The sequence below is a fragment of the Temnothorax nylanderi genome, unplaced genomic scaffold (genome assembly GCF_030848795.1).
Source record: "Temnothorax nylanderi isolate EJ_2023f unplaced genomic scaffold, tnyl_v1.0 TNYL_tig0074_pilon, whole genome shotgun sequence".
In the NCBI taxonomy this organism is placed as follows: domain Eukaryota; kingdom Metazoa; phylum Arthropoda; class Insecta; order Hymenoptera; family Formicidae; genus Temnothorax; species Temnothorax nylanderi.
Window position 1 is genome coordinate 414160 of NW_027249136.1, and position 24324 is coordinate 438483.

The 24324-nt window shown below is 40.5% G+C and overlaps 1 protein-coding gene and 1 long non-coding RNA gene across 12 annotated transcripts in view; one reads left to right on the forward strand and one right to left on the reverse strand.

Annotated features, from left to right (window-relative positions):
• Positions 1-364: 364 nt before the first annotated feature.
• LOC139774149 (neurotrimin-like) overlaps positions 365-24324 on the reverse strand; it is a 307096-nt gene continuing 283136 nt past the window's right edge. For 10 of the 11 annotated variants that reach the window (XM_071709175.1, XM_071709170.1, XM_071709171.1 and 7 more), the window contains 2 exons: positions 13029-13197; positions 365-12478 (listed from right to left, as the gene is read on the reverse strand). In XM_071709175.1, the coding sequence (XP_071565276.1) occupies positions 12387-12478; positions 13029-13197 (261 nt within the window). In that variant the 3' untranslated portion in view covers positions 365-12386. The remainder of the gene's footprint in view (positions 12479-13028; positions 13198-24324) is intronic. The other variant, XM_071709176.1, reaches the window with a different exon arrangement.
• The window catches only part of LOC139774150 (uncharacterized), a 43006-nt gene continuing 36168 nt past the window's right edge, over positions 17487-24324 (forward strand). Inside the window, exon 1 of the long non-coding RNA XR_011718523.1 lies at positions 17487-17603. This is a non-coding gene — a long non-coding RNA (uncharacterized lncRNA). The remainder of the gene's footprint in view (positions 17604-24324) is intronic.

The window sequence follows — 24324 nt, forward strand, 5'->3', positions numbered from 1 at the left end:
TGAAATTAAATCAATCAACGTCAATTAGAAATAAAAAAAATCGAATCTGGAATCTAATACATTTATAAATACATGAAATCTTATTTTTTTGTTCTCCGCATTATTTCTCATTTATTTTCGATCGGCTATGAAATCTGTGTTTTAATAAACCATCGATGACGATAAATTGTAAGAAAATATCAAATCTTTCGTTGATAAAAAAAATCAATTTTTACCTTCTCTCGCATATACGATAGGAAACTAATTCTCTGTACTGTAGGAATCATCGAGTATGGTTTTAATATCAACGTGCCAAAAATGATGAGTACTTACATTGTGTAGGGCGAGGTAAATTTGCTGCGATGTCGTTGCAACACCAGAGCGATTTACTGTCGATAATTTATTTCTGATTATAGATACAATATACATCGTAGGCTAGACGAAACACTTATTAGGTATATTAGCCTATCTATAAATGGTACGATGTGAACGCAACACAACGAGTTAGGAATGTAAAACGGATAGAAACTTATTACACCGCCGCGTACAACGCGACGTGTTCGAGGAAACATAAGTCCGATCGATGAATGCGAGGATGATCTCTTTTATAGTTTTCTCGTATCCCACGTTAATACAGGGATTTACGCCCGCGCGTTCGAGCGAATACGTTCTGCGTGTTGTCTGTCTGTCTGTTGTCTGCGTATGCGTGTGTGAGTATATGCGTGTATGTACGCGTGGGTGTAAACGGCACCGTTTTTTTTTTTCATTAAACATCATTGTCGCGACACATTTTATCACTCTTGTCTTATTTAATTTAATTAGCTACTCTCGCACGAGTGGAGAGTGTGATCGAAGTAGTTTGATAATATTTACACGGCCACTTATTAGTAACGTCCAACACGGAACTGGCAGTGTTCCGATATGCGGTGGTCGATCCGATCTGTGCTTGATCTATTTCGGAATTTACTGGAAATATAAAATTGCTGATCCATAATTCTTGATTGACTTTCAGTATTCGCATTTACTATCATCTTTCTATATCTGATATGAGTAGGAATTGAATTATATAAATTATCTTTTATAATTTACAGTTAAATTATTTCTCGTTATATTAAAAGCTATTAATTTAATGTTAAAATATTCTCGTATAAAATTATCCGCTATTGTATTAATTATTAAATATTAATTTAGTTTTAAGCAGAACAAATATCTTTAAAATATCATAGAAATTATGTGCAAAATCTTCATATACTTAATTCTTTTAAATCTATAAAATAAAATTTAAATATAGCAAATGTTAAAATTTCAACGATTAATTATTAACAAGGCAGACTTTATATACAATGAAAATCAAATCAGTTTCCAATATCTATTTTCAGAAAGTATTTTACGCCCACCATTTCGTGCGTGGCGGAACTGGCGGACGTCAGAATTTTTATCAAAACTGTACGTCATTCATTATCGCGTGCACTTTATCGGAACCGTTCATCGTTCGAGAGTCAATTACTAATTTCATATATATATATATATATATATATATATTCGCGATCCGTTATTCTTCACAATTAACGGATACAACGGAGCTCTGCGATCCTATCTAAAATTCAAATCCGCGTAACCAACTATCCGTCGACAGATAGTTCTTTTTCTCCTTCTCTCGCCATACTTACCTGCCGCCGTTGCATCAGATTAGATCGCAAATCGAATCGCACCGCATTTCTTTGCGCTACTGATCGCGCGACGACGCGCGACGCCCATATCAGTCGATAGCTCGACGTTCTTCCGATATTATCCCTCTCGCACCGGGGGCTCGCCGAGGGATGGAGAGGTTCGACCTTGACGAGAATACCGCGTGCCATGGTTGGGATCGCGAATGGAAGGCGAAGTTTTTTCGAAACTTCCACGAGCAGTTCCATTCGCGCGCCTTCTCATATTCGCGAGTCCGCTTTGATTCAACCTGACTATCTTTATTTCCCTCCATTCCCATCCCTTTTTCTCTACGGCCTTCTGTGATTCGCACGGTGGCAGCCCCTTTTCTTTTTTTACATGCAACGCATTCTAGATTTATTCTCTCTCTCTCTCTCGCTCCCTCTTTCTTTTTTGTCCTCTATCTCTGAAAGCTGATTTACGAAAGAGAGAGCCTTAAAGTTTCTCCGCTTTTTCTCGCCATCTTTCCGATCGGTTTCCCCCAATGCGAGATAAATCGCGCTTTCATACGTCACGTTTTTCCGCTTACTTACATATTCACAGCTATAATTTCGATCCTGTCTCCTTTCCGCGAGAGAGAGATCGGATAAGTCCAGACGAAGCTTCTCTCGGTCAGACCGGATTGATCACGCTTGGACGCCGGCATCCTGGCCGGAAGATCTTGTCTTCTCTGGATATTGACATATTTACAATATGTGGAGTTTTGTGAATTATTCTAGTTTCGCATGTGTGTGATTGTTGATACCTTCAACGATAGCGTATCAGAATATTGTGTTGCGCGAACATATGACGCGCATTATTTAGGAAGGAATCAGTCGACAGTGCTTTTTTTTTATTGTTAATCCGATAGGGATTGTCGGTTGGTTCCTTTCTCTCTGTAAGAAGATCCACATAATTCTTTCATCTAGATTTATCTGAAGAGCCCAAGTCAAATATCAATTAAATGCTAAAAATGCTGATTTTCTGAATTACAATGAAAAGCACAACAAATTTCATTGTTTTAGAAATATCGTTTAGTAATTTATTATCTCGAATTGTCTAAAATTTACATAATGACTTGATATCTCTTAAACGACAAATTTGAAATATTTTTTTGCCGTAATTCAGGATATTAGTTTATCAGAATAGTATCTAGTTAATATCCGACTTTCGCTCTTCGATCGCATATGTCTCGAAATCACGTTGACATAAATGCTAACAAAAGTTCTCCGATTCAATATCGACACCTTGACGATTGTATCGGAAGTGGTCATTTGAAGGAAGCGAATCCTCAAGTATTGCAGAGGCGTCCCGCGCATTCATGCAATCAGGAATTTTTGGACGCGGTTTGATATTTCGCGCAGTTTATCCGCGCGTGCGATTTCCATGAGCAAACGCGCACGGAGATATAGAAAAAGTATGAAAGAGAGAAGAGAGAAGAGAGAAGAGAGAGAGAAAGAGAGAGAGAAATAAATTATAAAGTAAAAGAGAGAAAGCGAGCGTCGTAATTATCACGCGGCAACACCGTTGTAGATCATTAAAAAACAACTCACTCTCATTCACGTCTGGCCTGCTAAAGGTTAATGAGAGCGTTCGCGGGTATGCAGCGGCAAATCGAATATCGGAAAAGTGATCACGCGCTCGGTTCTGCTCATACATACGTACGTACATTCGCGCACACATGGAAACATGGAATATTTTAAGATTACGTTAAAGCTATCCGATCTGGCACGCAGCCATCTTCGGTGGCCATGTCATGCGGCGATTTCGTATGAGATTTACGAATGTAATTAGCACAGGCACACTCTTTCATCCACTGGCAGATACAGAGTTTCTTTTTCTCTCCCTCTCCCTCTCCCTCCTTCTCTCTCTCTTTCTCTTTCTCTCTCTTTCCGAGATTTCAATGGGAATTTATTATTATTTTTTCATAGTTTTCATGCATTATCTTGGCCTGGCCAAGATTGTATAAAAAAAATGTTAATTATGTAATGAAGTTGTGGAAATCTTTTATCTCGATGGCCGGGTTGTTGAGAATCTCCTAGATCTGCCGTTGATCTAGTCATGGGCACACAAGGCGAAAATTACCTCGCATGCATAATTCACTGTCGAGTTCCGTTGGTTTAAAGTGAGGAATTTTTCGTCTTCCTGGTATCGACTTGATGCAATTGTTACAACAACAATATGTTATCTTACGGTGACACATGCGCATGACGTCGGTAACATTTGCATTTAAGTCACATTGCCGCTCGATTTACTGAATTACCTGCGGTGTTTCACATTGTACGCAATGTAATTACGGTGCAGCATATCACGATGTGTTGCCTTCTTCGTCGCGCTCGGTAGAGTTTATTTATGACGCCTAACGTTACACACTAAATCCCGACGTTACTTCCCTTGACTTTTAATATTTATCGTCACCGTAGTGATCAATATTGTATACACTTGCATACACGCATACACGCCCGCACGCACGCATGCACGCACGAATACATACACAGGCATATCGTACAAAATGAATCGTGTATACTGCATGTATAGTGATAAATGCGATAACGTCGCAATCGTCATATTGTCGAGACCAACTAAACAACTAAACAGCCTTTTAAGTACATATTTACATACGAGAGAAGTATATAGTGTCGATCGAAAGTCCATTGTCGACAAAGGTGATGGTCTGTTGTGCGCGTATGCCAGGTAGCATGTTTGATGTTCGTTTAATTCGTCAAATTCTGGTGAATTCCGCCCGAGCGAGATGTAACGCGCGAGCGGAAAATGCAGATTGCGCGTATCAATGCTTGGCGTCGTGGTCATTGATTTAATCGTCGGAATTAGGCTGAGGGACTGCCCGCATTCGGTTTTCCATGACCTGCGTGTGCGCATAATTATTATGCGAATATTGTACGAAACTGAATATCATTAAACGATAACTACTCGATTATTCGTCATTAATTCCGTTATTATGAACCGTCCATTAGGAACGTATGATAGTAACACGCTAAATCTTTATCGCGTTTTATCTCTTTTCTGTTGCACTAACCGTGTTCGAACTATCGAAGGGTATTTCACGAAATCTTGAGATATATCTCGATCTTCATGCGATATATAACTCCACTTTTAATTACGATATATTTTACGATTTAACAAAATCGGATATGAATCGGATGTAAGAGATGACGATTCTAATCATGTTTCACCACGTTTGTTTGAATTAATTAACGTTCAGTTTTAACGAAACGATCTAAACGTAATAAGAGTTCTTGTCTTCAATATCGGCGACGAAGATATAATTTGAGGAAACGCGAAAGGTTAAGTAAATCTTTTTACGTGGTCTCGCACATCGAACGCTAACGAGTCGTCATCATCGTACGTCGCGCGTCTCGCACTTGATAGCGCATCCAATGCGTCGATTTTTTATAAAACAAATCGTCACCTAAAATCCTCTTCCTCGTCGGCGCATCGAGCTGCATACTAATTCGCGTCATGCCGAACAAACGAAAGTGGTTTTTCGCATTTTTTTTTTCGTTTTTCTGTTTATACTCTTTTTTTGTCTCGCTGGTCAGATTTTCGAATCAAAAGTATACACATCGCAGCGTAGTTATTGGAAATTTGCACATGCGAAAAATTGGCAAATATACAGTCGACCAAAAGAAGGTCGATCGATCGATTCTGTTGTACAACGATAATTGAAAATAAAAGTTCTCCGATGAGTGTTTAATATTTTGATAAATCGAACATTATTACGTACATTTAGAAGTCTTTGGATCGCTGCTATTGGATATTGGAAAAATAAAATTGACATTCTAATCGCGATGTAGGTATCTTACAGTTAACTGAAATGATCGATTAAAGAAGATAGAAGAAATAAATATTGCGTAAACATGAGGCAGATCGATTTGTTGATGCCAATATTCGACGAAAGAATACGTTTGGTCTGGTTTGGCTTTTTTCATTTTGTTCACGTACGTCAGTCACCTTCGGAACTTTATTCACAAGGAACATTATTGTTATAGCGAATCAAGATAATCGATCAAAAGTAGAAAAGATAAATATTGCATGTAACTGTTGAGCGATAGAATTTGTCGAATATTGGACGAACGGTCGCATCGTCTGACTTTTTCCTGCACTTGTTTCTTTCGCGCGACAATCAGTTTCGATACTCGCATAATTACATTTCTCGCTCGAGATACGTTCTCTCAAGTATCGAGACTCGACGAATCGTAATGGAGAATTTCCTTTACGAGTACGGGTACGAGCTTATTTGAGCGTGCACCACTGATACCGAAGGTGGAATAACGAAACCGCGGCACGCACCACTTCTTTTATTTGCGTATATCCTGCTATCCGAATGAAAAACGGCAACCGCCCGTCGCGGCTCTAAGCGTATCGCGCCTCTCCATAGTCTCCATGTTAACTGTTACGCGATTATTCGTTTTTTTCCCCCACGTTCTCGTTCTTTCTTTCTCTATTCTTCTATCTCAGTCCGCGTATTCTAGTCTCGACGTTCACATCCAGTATTATGCGGGAGCGGCATCGGCAGTGGAATCTAAGTACTGCGCGCAGTCGGTGGGTGCACCGATTGTCGCTGAATACTAACGCGCATCGCGACTACCAAGCACGATTCAATCCGCTTTTTAATACAACTATTTAAGGTGTAAATTAAAACCGTGCAGCACCGAGCGACCGGCTGTTGTAAAAATTCACAAAGAATTGCCGTCATATGATTTTTTTCCACACGTGAAATTGCATTTTGACCGATAAAGGCATTTCGTTCTCGTGAGCATCCATGTTTCGCGAATCCGCTTTGGCAGCGGCCGTTCCGGCTCTCGAGGGGTGATACTGGTATAAAAACCGTATAAAGTTACTTTACAAACTCTATAAACTGCTAAGCGGACAGATCCATCTCTCCAGCTGCGGAAGAGACATGGAATGCGCAGGATAGGTAAAAATTTAATCCGTAATTGTGTATCGCTCGTGTTCGTGTCGAATTTAAAAACGATGCGCGTCCACTTGGATATTTTGCGATGCGACACCAACGCGATCGTAAATACTATATCATCAGCTTTTATCCCTAGGTCGTAGACAACATAATGAACCCTGACATTTTCCAAACGCGAATGTCCTTTGATATTTTTTCTCTGGAGGAAATACTCTCGTCGAATTACTTTCGTCGCGATAAAGAAGCTATTGTCCAAGCGATCCAGAAATAGACTTGCGATATGAAGGAACAGACGAGGGTACTCTTATCTCTCTCTGGACAGACGTCCTTTCGTTCCCGACCCGACGTACCCGGCTCGGTATCGTTTTCGGCCAATGTTCCGTTCGGGAAACGCGCAACGACGTCGTTCGCCGAGTGAGTTTGCTACGTCGCCGTCGACTTTGTAACGCGACTCTAATTCGCGGCGGTAACGACCTCGCTGCTGCGCTTGTAACCGGAGTCGGAAATTATACCGACGTTTAGTTTTGCTCCTTAATGAGTGGCGCGCTCTTCGGAGAGACGGTTGTCGGACGAGGCGGTTGTACTTCGCGGACCTAAGTATCTAACATAAATGACGATGTAAATTGACTCAAATGGCAGATTAAGTTAGAAGATTTCGCTCTTCTGTGTTTATTCACTTGATGACGCGTTTATTGTTATATTTACGACGTAAGATGCGAACATTTTCAGGAACTGGAATTTACACTTTTTAATCTTTATTCGATTCGCGTATCTATTTGTTCTTACGAATGTAAAGAAGAAACCATTTGCCATTTATTCCTTTGGTTCATGCCGATTAAGTTATTGTAAAAAAAATTATGTTTCATCTATCAAAGAATTTTATCAAATAATCACTAAAAATTGCCTTTCCTTTGATTCGAAAAGAAAATGTTCGAACAAAACTGATTTCTTTTTTATTTAACTTTTATGTAATAGTTAGCATTTTATGAAGATAACGTTTGACGTTGATCATATTTTTCTGATTGTCTCATTCACTCGAATAGAAATACGATTACGTACGAACAATTCGTATAAAGACAGTCGGCAAAGTAACAATCAGAAATGAAACAATAACATTTACTCCGTTGACGTAATATGAGAAAAAGTGCCGCTCATTTTTAATTAAAGCCGGTTGGCTGCACGTACGCGGAGCTGCGGACGTCCCGGAAAAGCGAAACGAGAGGAAAAACGAGCACGTCCGACCGAGCGCGAGCATATAGAGAGTCTCGTTTGCCGGTCACGAACGGCATTCTCATGTCGGATGCTATTATAGTAAAGAATAAAAGTGGATGGAAATACCAAGAAACGACGATAGGCACGCGTTGCATGCACCCTGAACCTCCGGTATTGCGCAGCGTCATGTTCACTTCCGAGTTCCGAGGCTCTCTATCCCCTCTATCCACGATTGAAAATGTATCGAAGAATACGATGTTCCATACAACAGAACACTTCGTACAGCCAGCTAGCGATCTTGAATTATTACAATGCCTCGAAATCACGTTCGTACATAAATCAGCCACATCCTTCGCGTAGAAAAGTCGAGAAAAGCTCCATGTTTAACCCTTTTTACTAAAAGCCATGCTACGGTGGCTTTTATCGTACGTTCGCTATATACGGAGAGTCTATAAATTTTTAATGTAAGTTTCTTTTATCGCCGATTTATGTGATTTGTACAAATATATTAATTGCGCGATACAATAAACACATTTTATTATTACGCTCGAATTAAACACGTGGAAACAAGTATAGTGCTCTTATAGCAAGCCGTTGTAAGCCGTTGTAAGCTTTCCATTCTGCGTCATCGTGAAAATATTGGAGCCATCTAATATGCGTCGATATCTGCCGATTTTATCTTCCGATTGTCGCATTGGGCGCAATTTTGCATCTTGAGATATGTACATTTCGGATACACTCGCGATGATACTTTCCGTCATATAAAACGTCGAATTAATGCCCTCGATCGATGTTTGACCGCGTTAATCCAGTGCTTGTGCGAAGCACACAGGCATGTGTGAGTGGGTACACGCGCGAGAGCGTACAGAGTACGAAGCCGAGCGTACATCGCGTCCGCTTGGAGAACCTCGATCGACATAATGCGACGTACCTCACCTTTAACTTGATAAATGAAGGCGGATCGGCGAGTGTGTCGCTCACCACCTCTCTCTTCTCCGACTCATATCTCACCCTCGCACTCTTTTTTTCCCCGTCGTAATTCGGTAACCGCCTGATTTTTTCCGGCCAGCAGGAAGAATGGAGAAGTAACCGGTCGTGGATGGGAGACAACGGAGGAAGGGTCCACTAAACGTTCACCTCCGGTCGAGGGGCCGAGGGGCCGAGGGTCGCTATCTTTTTACCCGGGAAATAAGGGGCTAGAGACAGGGACTTGATTATCCGGTCGACGATGACGACAAGAGGCGTTCTTACGCGTGGTCGAGCCATTGTATTACTGGTCATTGAAAACTTTTTTAATCACGTTCTTCCGTTGCGGATACCGGATATTGTTCGTCTTTCGCACTCACGCACACGCGCTTTCGAGGCTCAAGGCGTTTACCCGCACTTTTCATTTTGTTTTCATTCATTATTCATATTTTCTGCTACCATTTACTCCCGTTCGCGTTTGCGACAGCTCGAAGTTTTATTAATAGTTACGAACCCGACGTCGTCGACGATGGTGAAACGCGGTGTCGTACTGAATTATGCGCCGTCCCGAACAAGAAGTCGTTTACGAGTTCCTAAATGTATTTTAAATCGGTCGCCGACTATAATAGCTATTCACGCGCATCCTGATCGGTCGTAGTCAGTAGACGAGAAATATCTAAATGTTATATCTTCTGATTTCCGTTGAAAAGATTGATAGAACCAAAGAATTATATAAAATTTTGCGAGAGTGCTTTTTAATAAAGTCATCTTTAAACGATCATACATTTTGATGACATATATGGAAATAAGTTCATCAAGTTATATCGATTTTTGCAAGAATTTTTGGAATCGTCCTTTCAGCAGTTTCAAAATTATGTACTTAAATGTACTTAAAATAAATTTTGCAAATTTTATCAGGATTTAAATACGATTTATATATAAGAACGGTAGACTGAAAGGAAACGATGAGTGACGAGTTCTTCCGTAATGACTTTTACGTGTTTCAACGAGAGATAGACGAAATACGTGCAATATAAGAAACAAATGGCACAGCAATAGCGCGAGCGAGAATTATGAGTCACGTTGAGGACATCGCGCAGAAATTCAATATTATACTCCAAGTTCTCCGTACTACTCGTAAAGACAAATAGACAATTGTTTGAAAAAAGAAAATTGCGAGAGCTAATTGAATCGGACGCATTGCGCATCTTTCGCGCGTACTTGATCGATTAGAACGATGCGTTCTCGTTGCTACTCTCACCGCGCGTACACCATTCTTGCGCTCGCTCGCGTGCACGCTATATACGGATTGCACGCATGACCGACTTTTCTTCATTATCTTCCGCCTTCTACAGAAATGCTCCCCCGAGAAGTAGGAAAATAAATTCACTTGATATCTCGCGATTTTTTTTTTTTACCAACACGGACGGGTCCGTGACGGTAAAAAAAATACAGGATTGCGTAAACAATGCAAATACATACGTGGAGAAAGAAAGATTCTGCATATTTGAATTAATTAAGAGGATTTCATTTTAATCCCATGCTGTAAAATATTTTCATCCGACGTTCCATGCATGCTGCTTTATTTCTATTAATTCTGACAGAAAGAAATGCATTTACGAAATTTAATTTGCTTTATGACAAAGATATGATCGTTAGTCGAAATCCCAAAATCTTGCAAACGGTATGATGAATTTCACTTGCATATTGCTTTAAAAATATACCGCTGTCGATTGTAGTTCCATTAATATTAATATTTCACGAAAAATCTTTTTCTTCATTGTTGTCACATAAATGTTTTTTTGCTTTGTGACGTAAAAGATTCCGTTCTTCCTCGAATTTTTGTAACGCATCAAATAACGCGATTGAATTTAATGCAAATATCATTATACACGATGAATCTCGCTTTGTCTCTGCACCTTTTGAGGTAACTGTCGGAACAGAAGCGTAATTACTGCTGAATCTCATAACGCGCAATTTCTATTTCGCGTAAGCTAATTGCGCCGCTTTAGCCTCAACGACGTTCCACGATTGTCAAGTAGCGGGCGATCGTGTTTCGTGTTTGGTCGAGAATAAATCCAAGAAATAATCCGAAAATCGCTATCTGCCATCAATCGATAATCGCGTGCGATACAGGCCGAGGCCACAGGCTTTTATCGGCCGCTAATTGATTTCGAGATGCCGCGCGGAAGAAAAGGAAAGAAGCGAAAAGAAAAGATGAGAAAAGAGCCGAGACGCGCGATCCGATTACGCGGTAATCGCCTCCGCAATACCTTCCGGTCTCGGCGTAGAAATTCGAGATTTCGCTCCTCACCAATGGCCAGAAATGCGGCGTCAATATTGGAACACGAGACTGGAGGATCGACAAAAGGTTCCTTGTGCATGCCGCCGGGGAAGAATCGGTATATCATGGTACACAGAGGTGCACACTGGTCGTAGTGACCGATGGTCACACAGGCGTGAATTCCGAAGTGTATATTCGGTCAAAGCCGCGGTTGCATGGCAACGATTCGTTCTGTCGTCCTCGGTGCACTCGCCGCCAGCCTTGCCAGTTGAAAGTCCATGAGCCAGCACTGTCGGCAGACGCTTCGAGTCCATTCGAATTAATCGCGGAGAGAAAGGCGATCGCGCTGGCGACGCATACCTCTCCGTGTTCTCGACCGCTCTTCGCTTATACGTGTTATACGTTCGCCCTTTCCACCTTTCGCTCTATCTGTGTTGTGTACAAGATGTCCCAAAAGACTCACGTTTTCCTCGAACCAGAGGTATTTGCAATCGTACCGAAAAGAGAGTCGATTGTTTCGAGGATTTCTAAGTTGTGAATGATCGGAATTTGAGGATCTTCGGCGAAATATAAACGAGTTAAAGGGAAAGTTACGTTCCAATGCTTTTAAGAACTTGAGAAGAATTTTAAATCAAGGACCAATCAGAGCGGAATGTTTAAATAAAACTTATGAAACGAAGTGTGAAAATACGCGATTACGGCAACATCTTGAATGCCATAATTTCAATCGCACTTTATTCAGTTTCATCAACGTGGAATTGTGTGATTTATCCGACGAATAATTGTACTCACCCGTGTGTTTTTCGATCAACAGCGTCAAGTTTGTGATTTTATTCACGAATAAGCAATCTGTCGTTAATAAAACCGATCGTTCATCGACGGTTATTATGTAACGGAATTTCATGATGTACATATTTCTTTTACGTGTATTATCGTACGTATATTCGCAGTCCCGAATCGCGCGCGGTCACATCGCTAAAAGAATCGTCCACTGATCGTCGCGCTGCCCTTCCGGACACGTCGTCGTCGCTCGGTTGCATCGACAAACGGCGCGTCGTTGCGAAAGAGTTCATCGTTCCGGTGCACAGTCAAAAGCGTCCCCATCGGATGCACATCGTCGCACGTATCTCGCCGCAGCTTCTATGACACCTGAGCAATGTTCGCGCAACTCGTGACGGAAATACTTCTCTCTTTCTCTCTCTTTTTTTTTCTCTCTTTCACACTCACTCTCTCATTCATTCATTTGTTCTTTCTCTCTCTTTTTCTTCGCTCGAAAGTGCCTTCCGATTTCTCCTTTCGAGAATGCGCGATGGAATGGAGCAATTAGTAAAGTAGCAGACACAGGCAGAGCAGAAGGGAGTACAGCCTCGGTTGCTTGGCCTGACCGCCGTGTTGCATTGCCGCGGGATACTCTCCTGAAACAGAGGGCAACACTTAAATTTTCTGAAGACCCGCGGCACTTGGCATTCTCGCCCTCCTCTCCCTTTCCTTCACATTGCTCTTTTTGTTGCTCAGTCGAAATGGAATGCAATTTAGCTAATTATTTCCCGTAATTGGCGCGGTTTCTCCTTGACGAGATGCATTCTCGCATCTCAAAAAGAGAATTTGCCACTTCTAAATGAGTTACATGAATATACAAACACAATCTTAGAGCTGTCGAATATGAATTTTATATTTAAAGATAAGCTGTGAGAAATAGTGCTTACATCAGTAATAAATCAACGATAGTTATGTAATTATTCAATGTAAAAAATTAAAAACTTGCCACAATGTATCGTCACACACAAGACCCTTATATATAAAATCTTATATGAAATTTACATAAGATTTCTCAGAAGTTCACGCTTCCGATATTATTTGATGTTCTGGCATATTTTTTTATGTTGTTGCTAAACAACAATTGTTAATCACGAGCTGATAAGAAGCCGACACATGATCGGCGTCCTCGTATCATCGATTACTCACCGTTGAGTACGTGTACGGTGATCGATTTTGGTTGAGCATTACTGGGGTTACAAGTGTACCGTCCCGAGTCGGACGGTTTCGCTTCTTGCACCAGGAGGAAACTCGTCGTGCTGTCACCCTTTTCCGTGACCACGGAGACGCCACCTCTGCTCGAGTCGTAGCTGATTATCTGGAACAGAGATCGGGCGATCGTCCTGAGACAAGGTGACGTTTCTCGGGTTGGACGAGAAGTCGCGGTGAGGGTGGAAGCGAATGAGAAAACCAGCTAGCCAACGCCGGATACAGTTTTTATTGGGCAGTCCCGATGGGTATTGGCTATGAAGACGACAGGCGCAGAGATAAGCCCGTCGAAGGACTCCCTTTCGGTTCGCGGAGAGTACGGACGAGGGTGGAAAAAATACGAGGTTTCCCTCCTTTAACGAGAATTCTTAGCGCGTTCTACAAGATCGAAGATCGGGAAGAGGTTGTAAAGTACGGTACCTCGGGACGTCCGGTGATACGAGGAAGGTTCGCCCCGACGCGACGCCGACGTTCGGTGCAAATTACTTCGTCGGCGACTTATGCCCCGGAGGTATTTCCAAGATAAATATTATTCCGGGTACGGACAATTTTCCATGGCAGACCTTTATTTATTGTTTAGCTTTCTATAATTTTTAATTACCCCCTCGAGTTATTGGCAGATGCGTCAATTTTCTTGAAATGTAAGCATGTATTTTAATTTTCCTATATACATAGGAAATATATTGAGGAAAAAATAATGAAAAAACAATCTCCTATTAGAATAAAATATTTCACAATTATTATTTAAGCCCGCGTATTTACACTGGAAAATTGGATGCAATGTCCAAATGCTAGTAGTATACTCGTCTCAAGATCTCGACGAACGTCGTGTTTATCCTACGTCTGTTCCACTTGACAACGCTCACGAGTGTCACTTTAACGCGAGGTTGGCAGAATCTAACATTCGGTATACGCGAATGAAAGGAATAAAGAGTAGAGAACGTTGCGAGAGTCGAAAAGGATTTTTAAATAAATAATCCGCAGCCAGAACCTTACGACAATGTGCCTCCGTCTGAGAGGCACGTAAGCCTTCTTAAGAGATTGAGAATCGTAGAGAATCCTTGACAACATGTTGTTGGATATTTGCTTCTTGGCTGTGTTTCGGTGTTAAAAAATTCGGACATCATGTTCTCTTGCGATTATCTTGGTAAAAAGAAGTGCCGAATGAATAATCAATAATTATTCATTCAATTTCTCTCGTACGCTGTACTTTCATAGAGACCGTAGTTTTCCTTTTTTCCTACTTAAAAGTCCCACTAAAAATTCAGAAATTTTGTTACAGAGATACAATATTTTCTTTATACTGCAATAAACAAAAGAATCTAAAATTGTTATCATAAATAATAGAATTAAAATAGGTAATTACAACAGTATTACAGTATATTATTATATGCATTACTTAATGTATTGCAGTATAAAAGAGTTCTTCTATATTAAAGAGTCTCTTTGCTTTACATTTACAATTATTTACTTCGATGCACAGCTAGGTTCTAATATTATATTGCACGTTCAGATTTCTTTTATTCGCAAAAGGGCAAAATCTAAATGATTGCACGCAAAGCGTAATTGCTTCGTTCTAAGAACGAAAAGCTTTTTTAAAGTTTCTTTCATTAATAAGTGTGCAAATATAAGCTGTACTCGAGAAAATTTAATCTTTCCGGATTGCTGAAATTGCTGGGCGGCGGGGAATCCCGGGGATAAGAATATATATTGGTCGCGAAGCTGTTTATCCCCATCGCCCCATGGTCTCAAAGCGCGCGCGCGATTAATCGGACGAAAGTTAGCGGTCGCGCGCCGCCGCGCCGCGAGTTTGATAAGCGCCGAGCTGCTTCCTTCCGTTCCGTTATCTAAACCGCGCGTTGCGGTCTAACGCAGAATAATATACGAAACTTTCGTTCGAAAGTCCATAGTTAATCCGGCTATATACGAGCTATATACGAGGCGCAATAATGCCGGCGCACTCAAACACGTGCATCTGCCGCTCTTCCGCCGCTTCTGAGAGCTGAACTTTCCTTATCCTATATGAAATGAAACGCTGGCGCTCTGGGCTCGACGTTGGGTTTTTACAATCCGCCGGTAACTCGCAAATTAATGTTTCGAAGGGCGTTCGTCCCTTCAGATGCTCGTATACAAGCACAAAATTAAACAACGCCGACAAAGTTGCATTTCTGAAACTTACGTAACACAAACGTAAACTTACGTTTTAGAAATTTGTTAAACTTTTACGATCAAGCCGATGTAGAAAGTTTGTGCGTTCTTGTAACGTAAGCAATAAATCGAGCATGATCGCTCTTAAATATTCTGTGAGATACAAATATATATATATGTATTGAATGTTTGATGTGTCTGCGTTACCGTTTTCTACGTTACTCACGTTCGCGATACGCGCGAATTATTATTGTAAATGACGTTCTTGTAATTACTCGGGCGAGCGATGTTTCGAATTGAATTGATTTTTATTTAATTCTACTCGATCATCAGGATGGATAAATAATATCCAATTTTCAGTTCATTAATCGTATAAAGTGCTGACTCTGCATTGACGATTGAATTAAAACAGCGACCAATTACTCACCGATTAACTCTCGTGACTGTAAATCGATCTGGAATAAATGAACGTTACATTTAAATTGAATATTTACATTTTTTGTTCTGTCAGTTACAAAACGTTTATTATAATATTCTTCTTTTTTTTTCTTTTTACCTCTAACAAAAGATAATTATATTTTATATAATTTTAAATTATTATATTAATACGAGTTAATGTTAACGATTTTTAACTAAAAATAAATAAAATTATATAAAACGAGATTAATACGATAAGATTACAATCATAACTAATTTTCGTTCTCATCAATATTGAATGAAAATGCAAATTTTCTTATTTATTTAAAGAATTCTGAAATGTAAAAGATCCATAATTTATATATATAAATTTCGCGAAAAATTAAAGATTGCTAGTTGGCACAGAGAGACTCATTCAATCCACAACTTTATTGTGACTTTATTTAATATTATCAGCAGTAAGAGAGCGCAGCTCAATGAGTAAGATAATTTCAATGCGCGTTAAAACCCGTAACGTAATTTTGCCGAATTTTATAAAGATGTATGCGAGAGTTTGCACCACGGTATAAAGAGGCAAATGGAAATAAGGGGAGTGTCAACCTCATTACGTGCTTTTACTGAAAATCGACATTCCACGGAATTACCGGTCGGCTCCAACGAAACATCTTGAGTTCAATGGTCCGTTAGTATGATTTTCCTCCCTTCCACTTTACGGTTTAGTACTTTTATCTTATCAGTCTTCGCTCGCGCGCATTCTGATAACAGCACCCTCTGCTCTGCATCACGCCGTATTTTTACCCTTCCACCTTGACGTTCGTTCGTATATTTTTCCTCCTTTTCTTCCATCGTTTATCAAATTTTGTCATTTTAACTTAGCGCTTTAATAGTCTATTTTTGTTACCGTTAGTTAGTTCTTATCGCCGATTGTATACCACGTGATAGAAAATTGCAAAAGAACAAAATCAATTGCTTTGTTGAATAACGCAAATTATTGTCGCGTGATTGCTGAAAACGTATCGAAATTATTAACAAAGCGGTTGAATGCACTAGTTATATTACACTTGTAGCCGCATATTGCGCAACGTATGAGTTTTTAATGAATTTGCACGAAATATTAATTTGCTAATACATTAATAAATCGATTGACATCATAGGCAGATTATATGAATTTAAATATATATTTCTGCATATAAAATACGAATGGATTAAGCAAAATTACGGCGATGTCGTTCGCAGATATCGCACGGGATACGAAATGAAACGATGCCAGTTCGCATATTATTGTACCTGTCGTTTTTCCATTGGTTTAAAAAGATGCGATCATTTTTCGAATTTTTCATTTATTTATCCAAACTTCGGAAACGAGTTTACTCGTTTTCGCGTATGGAAACCAGTCGATTCTTGAATTTATTCCCAAGAGAAACGTATGCGATAATTCTGCTCTTACAGAAAAGTTGCAAGTCGGTTGGCTATCGCATGGCTTTTAATCAATCAATTTGCAACATTTCTGTAAGAACAGAATTTGCGCATATACGTTTCTTTCGCGAATAAATTCAAGAATCGAGCGGGGTGAAGCGCGGCGCCCGCGCCGCCCGCGGCGTGAACGGTTGACGAAGGCATCTCCCCTCCGGCCCCTCCCCTCTCCATCCGATATTTAACAGCTATGTTCATTCCGATCGCGTAGCGGCGGCGGCGGCGCGGCTCCGACGGTGAATTGCGGCCGCTAAGTGCTTTTCGCGTCTTTTTATCCGTTGGATGTGAATCTCGCGTGCGAACGAGTGTCGGGAGTGTCGAATTGAGTGACGGGCGATCGTCTCGAGTGCCCTGATGGTGCAAGTGGTCGCGATTAACGCGTCTTGCGACGTTCGAAGACGGCCGCGACGCAACCTACTCCTCTTCGGGCATTGCATATGGCGGATTTCAGGTGTTCTCGTTCGACGCAAGACGCAAGTGAGTTTGTACGATCGCATCTTTTTATTTGTTGAAAATGAACCTCGCATATAAATAAACGGTTCGGAGTGCTGTGTGCTTTTGATATAGACGGCGGTTATTATATGTTTGATTATTTCACGCGGCTTTTCTGAAAGGGACGTTCTCGCACTGCTTCCCGCGCTCTTTCCAAACCTTTCGTATATACCGCAGTCGCGTTATATCAGCGCGAGTCCGAAGTCGTGTCGCGCCTGCTCCGCGTTTCTCGTTTGCTCCTTTTTGCCTGTCGAGAAGTTTTGCGCGCGAACGAGTGTCCGGAGTATCGGACACAAAGTATCCAACCAATTCTGCCTCCCTGATCATTTTGAATTGCCGACAATCAGATAAGAATTAAATAAATTAATATTATAATAATTAAATTTTGGGACTTTAATTATGATTCACTGAACATTTATTTTTCATCGATACTTCTTTTTGCGATATTCGTCGTTTTTATTAATTTTTTCATTACGTTCCTTACGACTTACGTCACCATTTGCCATTTCGCTTGTTTTGATAAATTCAACCTTCAATCCGGAGCTCTCTCTCTTTCTCAGGCGAATTTTCTTCACACCGCTCAGCCGCGCCTCTTGCCGAGGAATAAAGTTGCCAGTTCTTACTTTGAAATCGGCTGTTATTTCAGGATTTCGTTGTTCCTCGAGGTGGCGAGCATCCAGCTGCACGTCGAACGCGGCAAATGTGAAATGTTTCCGAAAAGCGATGCGACCGACATACCATATTCTAGACTAGAGTATAGTATCGTAATGCCGTTGCTGTGTATCCTCGGGATCCTGACGTGTTTACCGTGGGATATATTCAATACCGCGCCCGAAATAACGCGAGTTTCACTACCGACCGACCAAACGTCCCGTTTAATCAAATGCAACATGGATCGTTCCATCCGGTTAGGCGTATCATTCGATATTCGTTGGGCAACAGCAAGAATCTCCACGGTAGATACTTTTTGGCACCCCGAAGGTACGCTGTACGCTGTACGCTTCTGTGCGCGCCCGCGCATTTGCTCGCCCGCATCTCGGAAAATTACACGAGTCTGTATTTAGCTTGCAACACATTTGGTGCTTAAATCTTTCCCTAATTTCACTTTGGGTTTCCTTATGCTGGAAAATTGCGTCGTCTTATTCCACGAAGTACTCCGAGGACAAAATCTTATCTATTTAAGTACTCGTCGTGTATAGCAAGGAATAGAAATTTCAGAGAAATCTCATTATTAATTGTCTCATTGTAATCTCTGTTATTATGCTTCGCAATATTACCTGAATATAATAATAATGTTAATATTATAGCAGTCTATAGTAATGATAAATAGCACATGTAGTAAAATACGTGTCTTTATACGAGTCGAATAAAGATTTATGGGAAAGCAGGACTACACATTGTCACAAATATGGTCACATTCCCCTACACACACACACACACACACACACACGCACGCACGCACGCATCAAAGCGTATTATTATTCTTTCATTTATTCAAATTTTATGCCCGATGCTTCACGTTCGCGTTGAAATAATAAGTTCGTTATCTCCTGACTGGGTGGAGTAGTCTCTCGATTTCTCACAGAGAATGTTTGAACTTGCGTAATCGGGGTTCCTGTATAATTAATGTCTGTCTACCAATGTTATTCTCCGCAAGGAAAATTGTGAGAAAATTTCAAATTTTTTACTGATTCTTGTTTTCGGTGTCATACATAATACCGAGAAGACGACCTTCATCTAAATAATCTTTAATTCGTGGCTAGTATGATGTCAATCCAGCCTTAATAATGAACGCAATTTGACTCGATTGACACATTAACTAATAATTTGCCAGGATGATCCATTTTCTTCATATCCATATTATAAGTATCGCTTTTCTTTTAAATTGTGAATTATCTTGCCTCTCTCATTCTCTCAAAGTCACTACGTAAGAGGAGTCCGTTTTGTAAAAAAAAACTGGGAAAAAGATATTTCGTTTGAGACGCGCATCACGCACGAACATAATATAAATAGCTTCTCAACGACTTATTAGTAGCTCTTTGCCGACATTTGAATTGTAACAGACATGCAAACGACTGTAAATAAAAATGGCCGGCGCTTGTCCGCGCAAAGGGATGTTCTCACTTTCGTACGTGAGTAAACGAAGTAAAGATTATACACTCGATTTGGATGTGTTTGCACGAAGATAAAGCGCCCACATGTTGTGCGTCGCGCGACGAATTGCTACGGATGGACAGAAAATGACCCGGTTTTACGAGTGTACATAAATCCATTGTTGTTTGTCTTACACGTCTTAAGGTCGATTTCTCGGTTAGTCAGGTTATACGACACAGACCGTCACGTTTCGGCAACGACACGTACTGGCACGACAAAACTTTAAAACATGCTTTTTAAATGAGACTGTCCACACTAACCGGCACCGATACGGACCGACCGACATTCTCGCAAAGAATATTTTGACGGTCTGTATCGGTCCGTGTCGGTGCTGGTCTAAATTACACAGTGTAAATTAGTAAACGGTAGAGAACGAACGCAGCAGAAGATGGACCAAAAAAATTTAATTAAAAACGTTAAGTCCTTCATATGTAATAAAATAAGCCATTTGAAATAGGTTGAATTTTAACAAGTCATAAAATTTGCATTGCAGTATTCTAAAATACTGGTAAAACTTGTTGTCATATTTTTAAGTAAGTCTTTGGACAATGTCTAATACTCCCCTTCAAGTTTTCTTTTTTTAAATATTTGATATACCCATTTTCGATTTCTTTCCTTCGTTTTTTTGGCTTTGGTTTCGTCTTTGTCTAAAAGTAAGGCTATATAAGAACCAATTCATCATCGTTGTAGATGATCCATCCAGCGTGACTGTTAAACGTCAGCTGGCGGACGGTTGCCGAAGCAGCCTGAACATACGCATATTTTGTCATGCCGGTGCCGATACTGCCGATACGTGTCGTTGCCGGAACGTGACAGTCTGTGTCGTATAGCGCGAATCGACTTTTACTTTACGGTTCTGTTTGGACGGTATCGGGTAATCTCTTACGTCCAGACATGCGGGTTACGCCTTTTTCGCGAGTCGACTCAAAGGACTGACACGTTTAGCGACAACGAAAGTTAATCGCCGAAAGGCATGCCACCCTTTATTTGGACGCGTCCATCGAGATCGCGTAGAGGATGAGCTGCGGCCATATTGGTTTAAGATTATAATTGCGATTCGTTCTCACGGGCATGGGCATTTTAATGCACTCGCGCTTCCAACGCGAGTTCCCATTTATCCAACGAACGGCAACCACTGATCTGCAAAACATGCTTTTATTCCTGTCCTCGTAATACCGCGGAAATCGATTTGGCAACGGTATCGGTTCCTCACTCTCTTTTCTTTTGGCAGTCTTCCATGATTGACATATAAATAAGATGGGATATATTATCCCGTTTAACTATTACATAATAGAATTTCTTTGAGATAAATCAATTGACTCTCGACTAATTTGAATGAAAACACATTAGAGAGAGCCAACAGAAATAAAATTAGATATTAAATATGAAATATCGTGCGATATACCGGCAGTATATACAGATTCATTGATTACTACATACAATAATTAAGCGTTATTATAGTACTAATTAGGAAATCACATTTAATATATCACAAATATATTAAATTTTCAACGAAATGATAAATTTCTCTTTATTCCTTTTGAGAATTTCCGAAATAAAATATTTTCTTCGTCGATTTTTAGCATGATATCAAGATATTATTTGCGCGTTTTAAGACACTTGGAACATCTTTAAGATATAGAGGTATTTCAATATTGTATCGTTCGTCGCGCATCTATAAGAGACGGCACGTCGCTTCGGGGTGTGGTCGCCACAACAGACGCGGGCATGAAATTCAATCAAAATCAAAGGGATAAGGTGTATCGGAGCGTGAAAGCAAACGCGCCCGGGTGACTCCGGTGGATTCCTTGCGGCCGGAAAATGTTTCGCGTCGCGGTGGATCGATCGGCGGGGCGACTTTATTATCGGAGGAGAATTTCAGTCAGTTCCCCCGAGACGATTCCTGGGGGCTGTTCCTCCCGTTCCTTATCGGTCGTAACGACCGTAGGTTTATCACGTCCGAAAGCCATCACAGCATCCTCCATCGGCGCATGAATCATTATGAGCGTACAAAATCGCGATTACGGCTATGAGTAGAGCGCGGTAGTTATTATCTCGCTCGGTCTTTTAATCGATCTCATGCGAACGCGCATGCAATCTCGTATGAGGTCTCTTTGCCAAAAGTATAGGAAGCGCTGACGAAATATTTAAAGAGGATGATCCAGAGACGCACCTCGGTCCGTTGAACTAAGTAAGCTTTCGCGGAAATCCACATGCGTAATCCTCCGAGTGCAAAGTAAAAAGTAATCAAGAATATAAAACGAAAGTATACACGTAAAGCTATTTCGAATATACCGATAACAATATTGACATAATATAATGCTACCGAATTTATTTTATTAGAAGTGAACCACATTCGATATCCAATAAGGCAATAGATGTCTATACGATGCCGTATCTAATATACCAAACGCTGTTTCTGCGAGAATACATCGGTAGGAAATATTCTGGGAAGCAAGATTATCGTATTAATTATCTATGTACGAAGTCAACGTTACCTCGCCCTCGCCTTACGTGGTGCTGTTAAATCCTCGCACGGGGTATTATTCTCGCACGGGGTATTATCAATATCTTCCATAGCGGGCATGGCTCGCGCCAGAAGAGAGAGGACGAAGGGACTGACGGAATGATATCCCGAGGAATTAGGGAGTCCCTCTCGGCTCATTTACGGTCCAGAACCCTTCGAGGTTGCACGCGTTAGTCACGCACGACGGAGTTCTCTTTAAGGTTCGCGAGCAAACGTTGTTTCTACGTACCCAGGCGAGTCCCAAAGCTCTCGGTCAGGGCTTAATGCGCCTAATGGAACCTCCTGAGTGCCGTTACCAATTTTGCCGCGACTCTCACGATTTAGCGGCGGGCCAGCCAACCAGGACATTATCAAAATTTATTGGCCGGTCAGCCGTTCGCAAACAGTCGCTGCCACCACCGTCGGAATGTTTTATGATCTCCCTTTGTGCGCGCGCACATACTTAATTCGTCTGCCAAAAAAACTTTGTTATCATACTGAAAGCTAGTTCAAAAGATGTGTCGTGGAAAAATCCCAAATCCCATTCGAATATATATCAATAAAGGATGCGATAAGAGATTTCATTACAATTAGATATTAAAATAGGAAAATAATGCAATATTTTTTCAATCTGATAGTTAATTCGTACTTTGTTTTCATATCATTAATCTTTATCTTTTTTATCATTTTTTAAGGTTTTTGTAAAAGAAGGAAGTTTTTAGAAGAATATTTGCATATCTATGTAAATATTCTTCTTCTATGTGTCATATTTTAAGAGCTTAAGCTCGAGTTTTTAGAATATATTTTTAGTTGGCTTAACCATAAACGTGTGCGACCTCTATGCGATATATTAATTATAATAAATACCCGCGCAAACATGTAACACTCTGCGTGTACTTTTATCGTGAACGGGCAAATATTGTCCTTTACCTCTCTCTTTGACGGTCGAGATTGTGACGAAAATATTTCAGTCGGAATTACATCGAGAGAAAAGTGCCTCGCCTCGAAAGATGCAAATACCGCTCGATAAATTCTTAGCTACGGAAACATTTCAAGTTGCTCAACATTCTTGTATGACAGCAGGTGGTTAAGTGCGCCTATCGTCCCTTATCAGTGCTCTAATCGGAACTGTTCGACTTCCTGGAGTTCCAGGCGAAGTACCTAATTAGAGACGACCTTCGCCGACGGCGACGTCTGTACGGCCATTTATCACGCATCTCTTCGCTGCTATTACCCCGTGGCGAAATTTGCGAAAAGCAGATTTCATCTCAAATAGCCATTCGGAATTTCTGCTATTCGTATTGTCATAGGTTCTCCAAATTATACGGATCGAAAAGAGCGAAATAATCAATTTTTAACAGACAAACTTTGTTCTAGAAGAAAGCTTCATCATTTCATTTATAATTTTATTAAAAAATAATCTTCCAAAATATGATACAAACTTTATATTTTTTTGTCACAGTTAAAATGTCTCCTGTACTTTTTCTAGAAATTATTATATTACATTTTTTCTCGACATTATTAATAAAATAACCATCTTTCTGTTAAGAAATTTTCTCATAATTAAAAAGTTTGTAGAGTTACGAAAGATTATGCGTCAATTAAAGCAGAAAATAAAAATTTCTCTTACTTAAGAGAATTAAGAGAATACATAAATCATTAGGATGTTATGTACTTATTTCGGACAGTTGTTTGTAGAAAGTTAATGACAGAAAAATTTCTCGAACGTAATAATAACGACAGCAGCAGCGACAATAATAATCTCGAACAACCGTGTACGCAATAAACATGACGAAGAAAGACGGAAGTTTCAGCCGGTGCGCGGCGCTGAAAATTTCATCTCGCGGAAACTTGGTCTCGCGGCGGCGAAGCAGAAACTTATTCGACGCGTTGCCTTCCGTGATATTAGAATATATCTCGAGAAGTAGGATCATCATTAATTATCCGTGCGCAAAGTCAACGTTGGCCAGAGTCGCGCGCGTCAGTAATAAATCTAGGTCTCGCTAATCGTGCGATATTGCAGCGTCGTCTGCGCATTATTCGTTG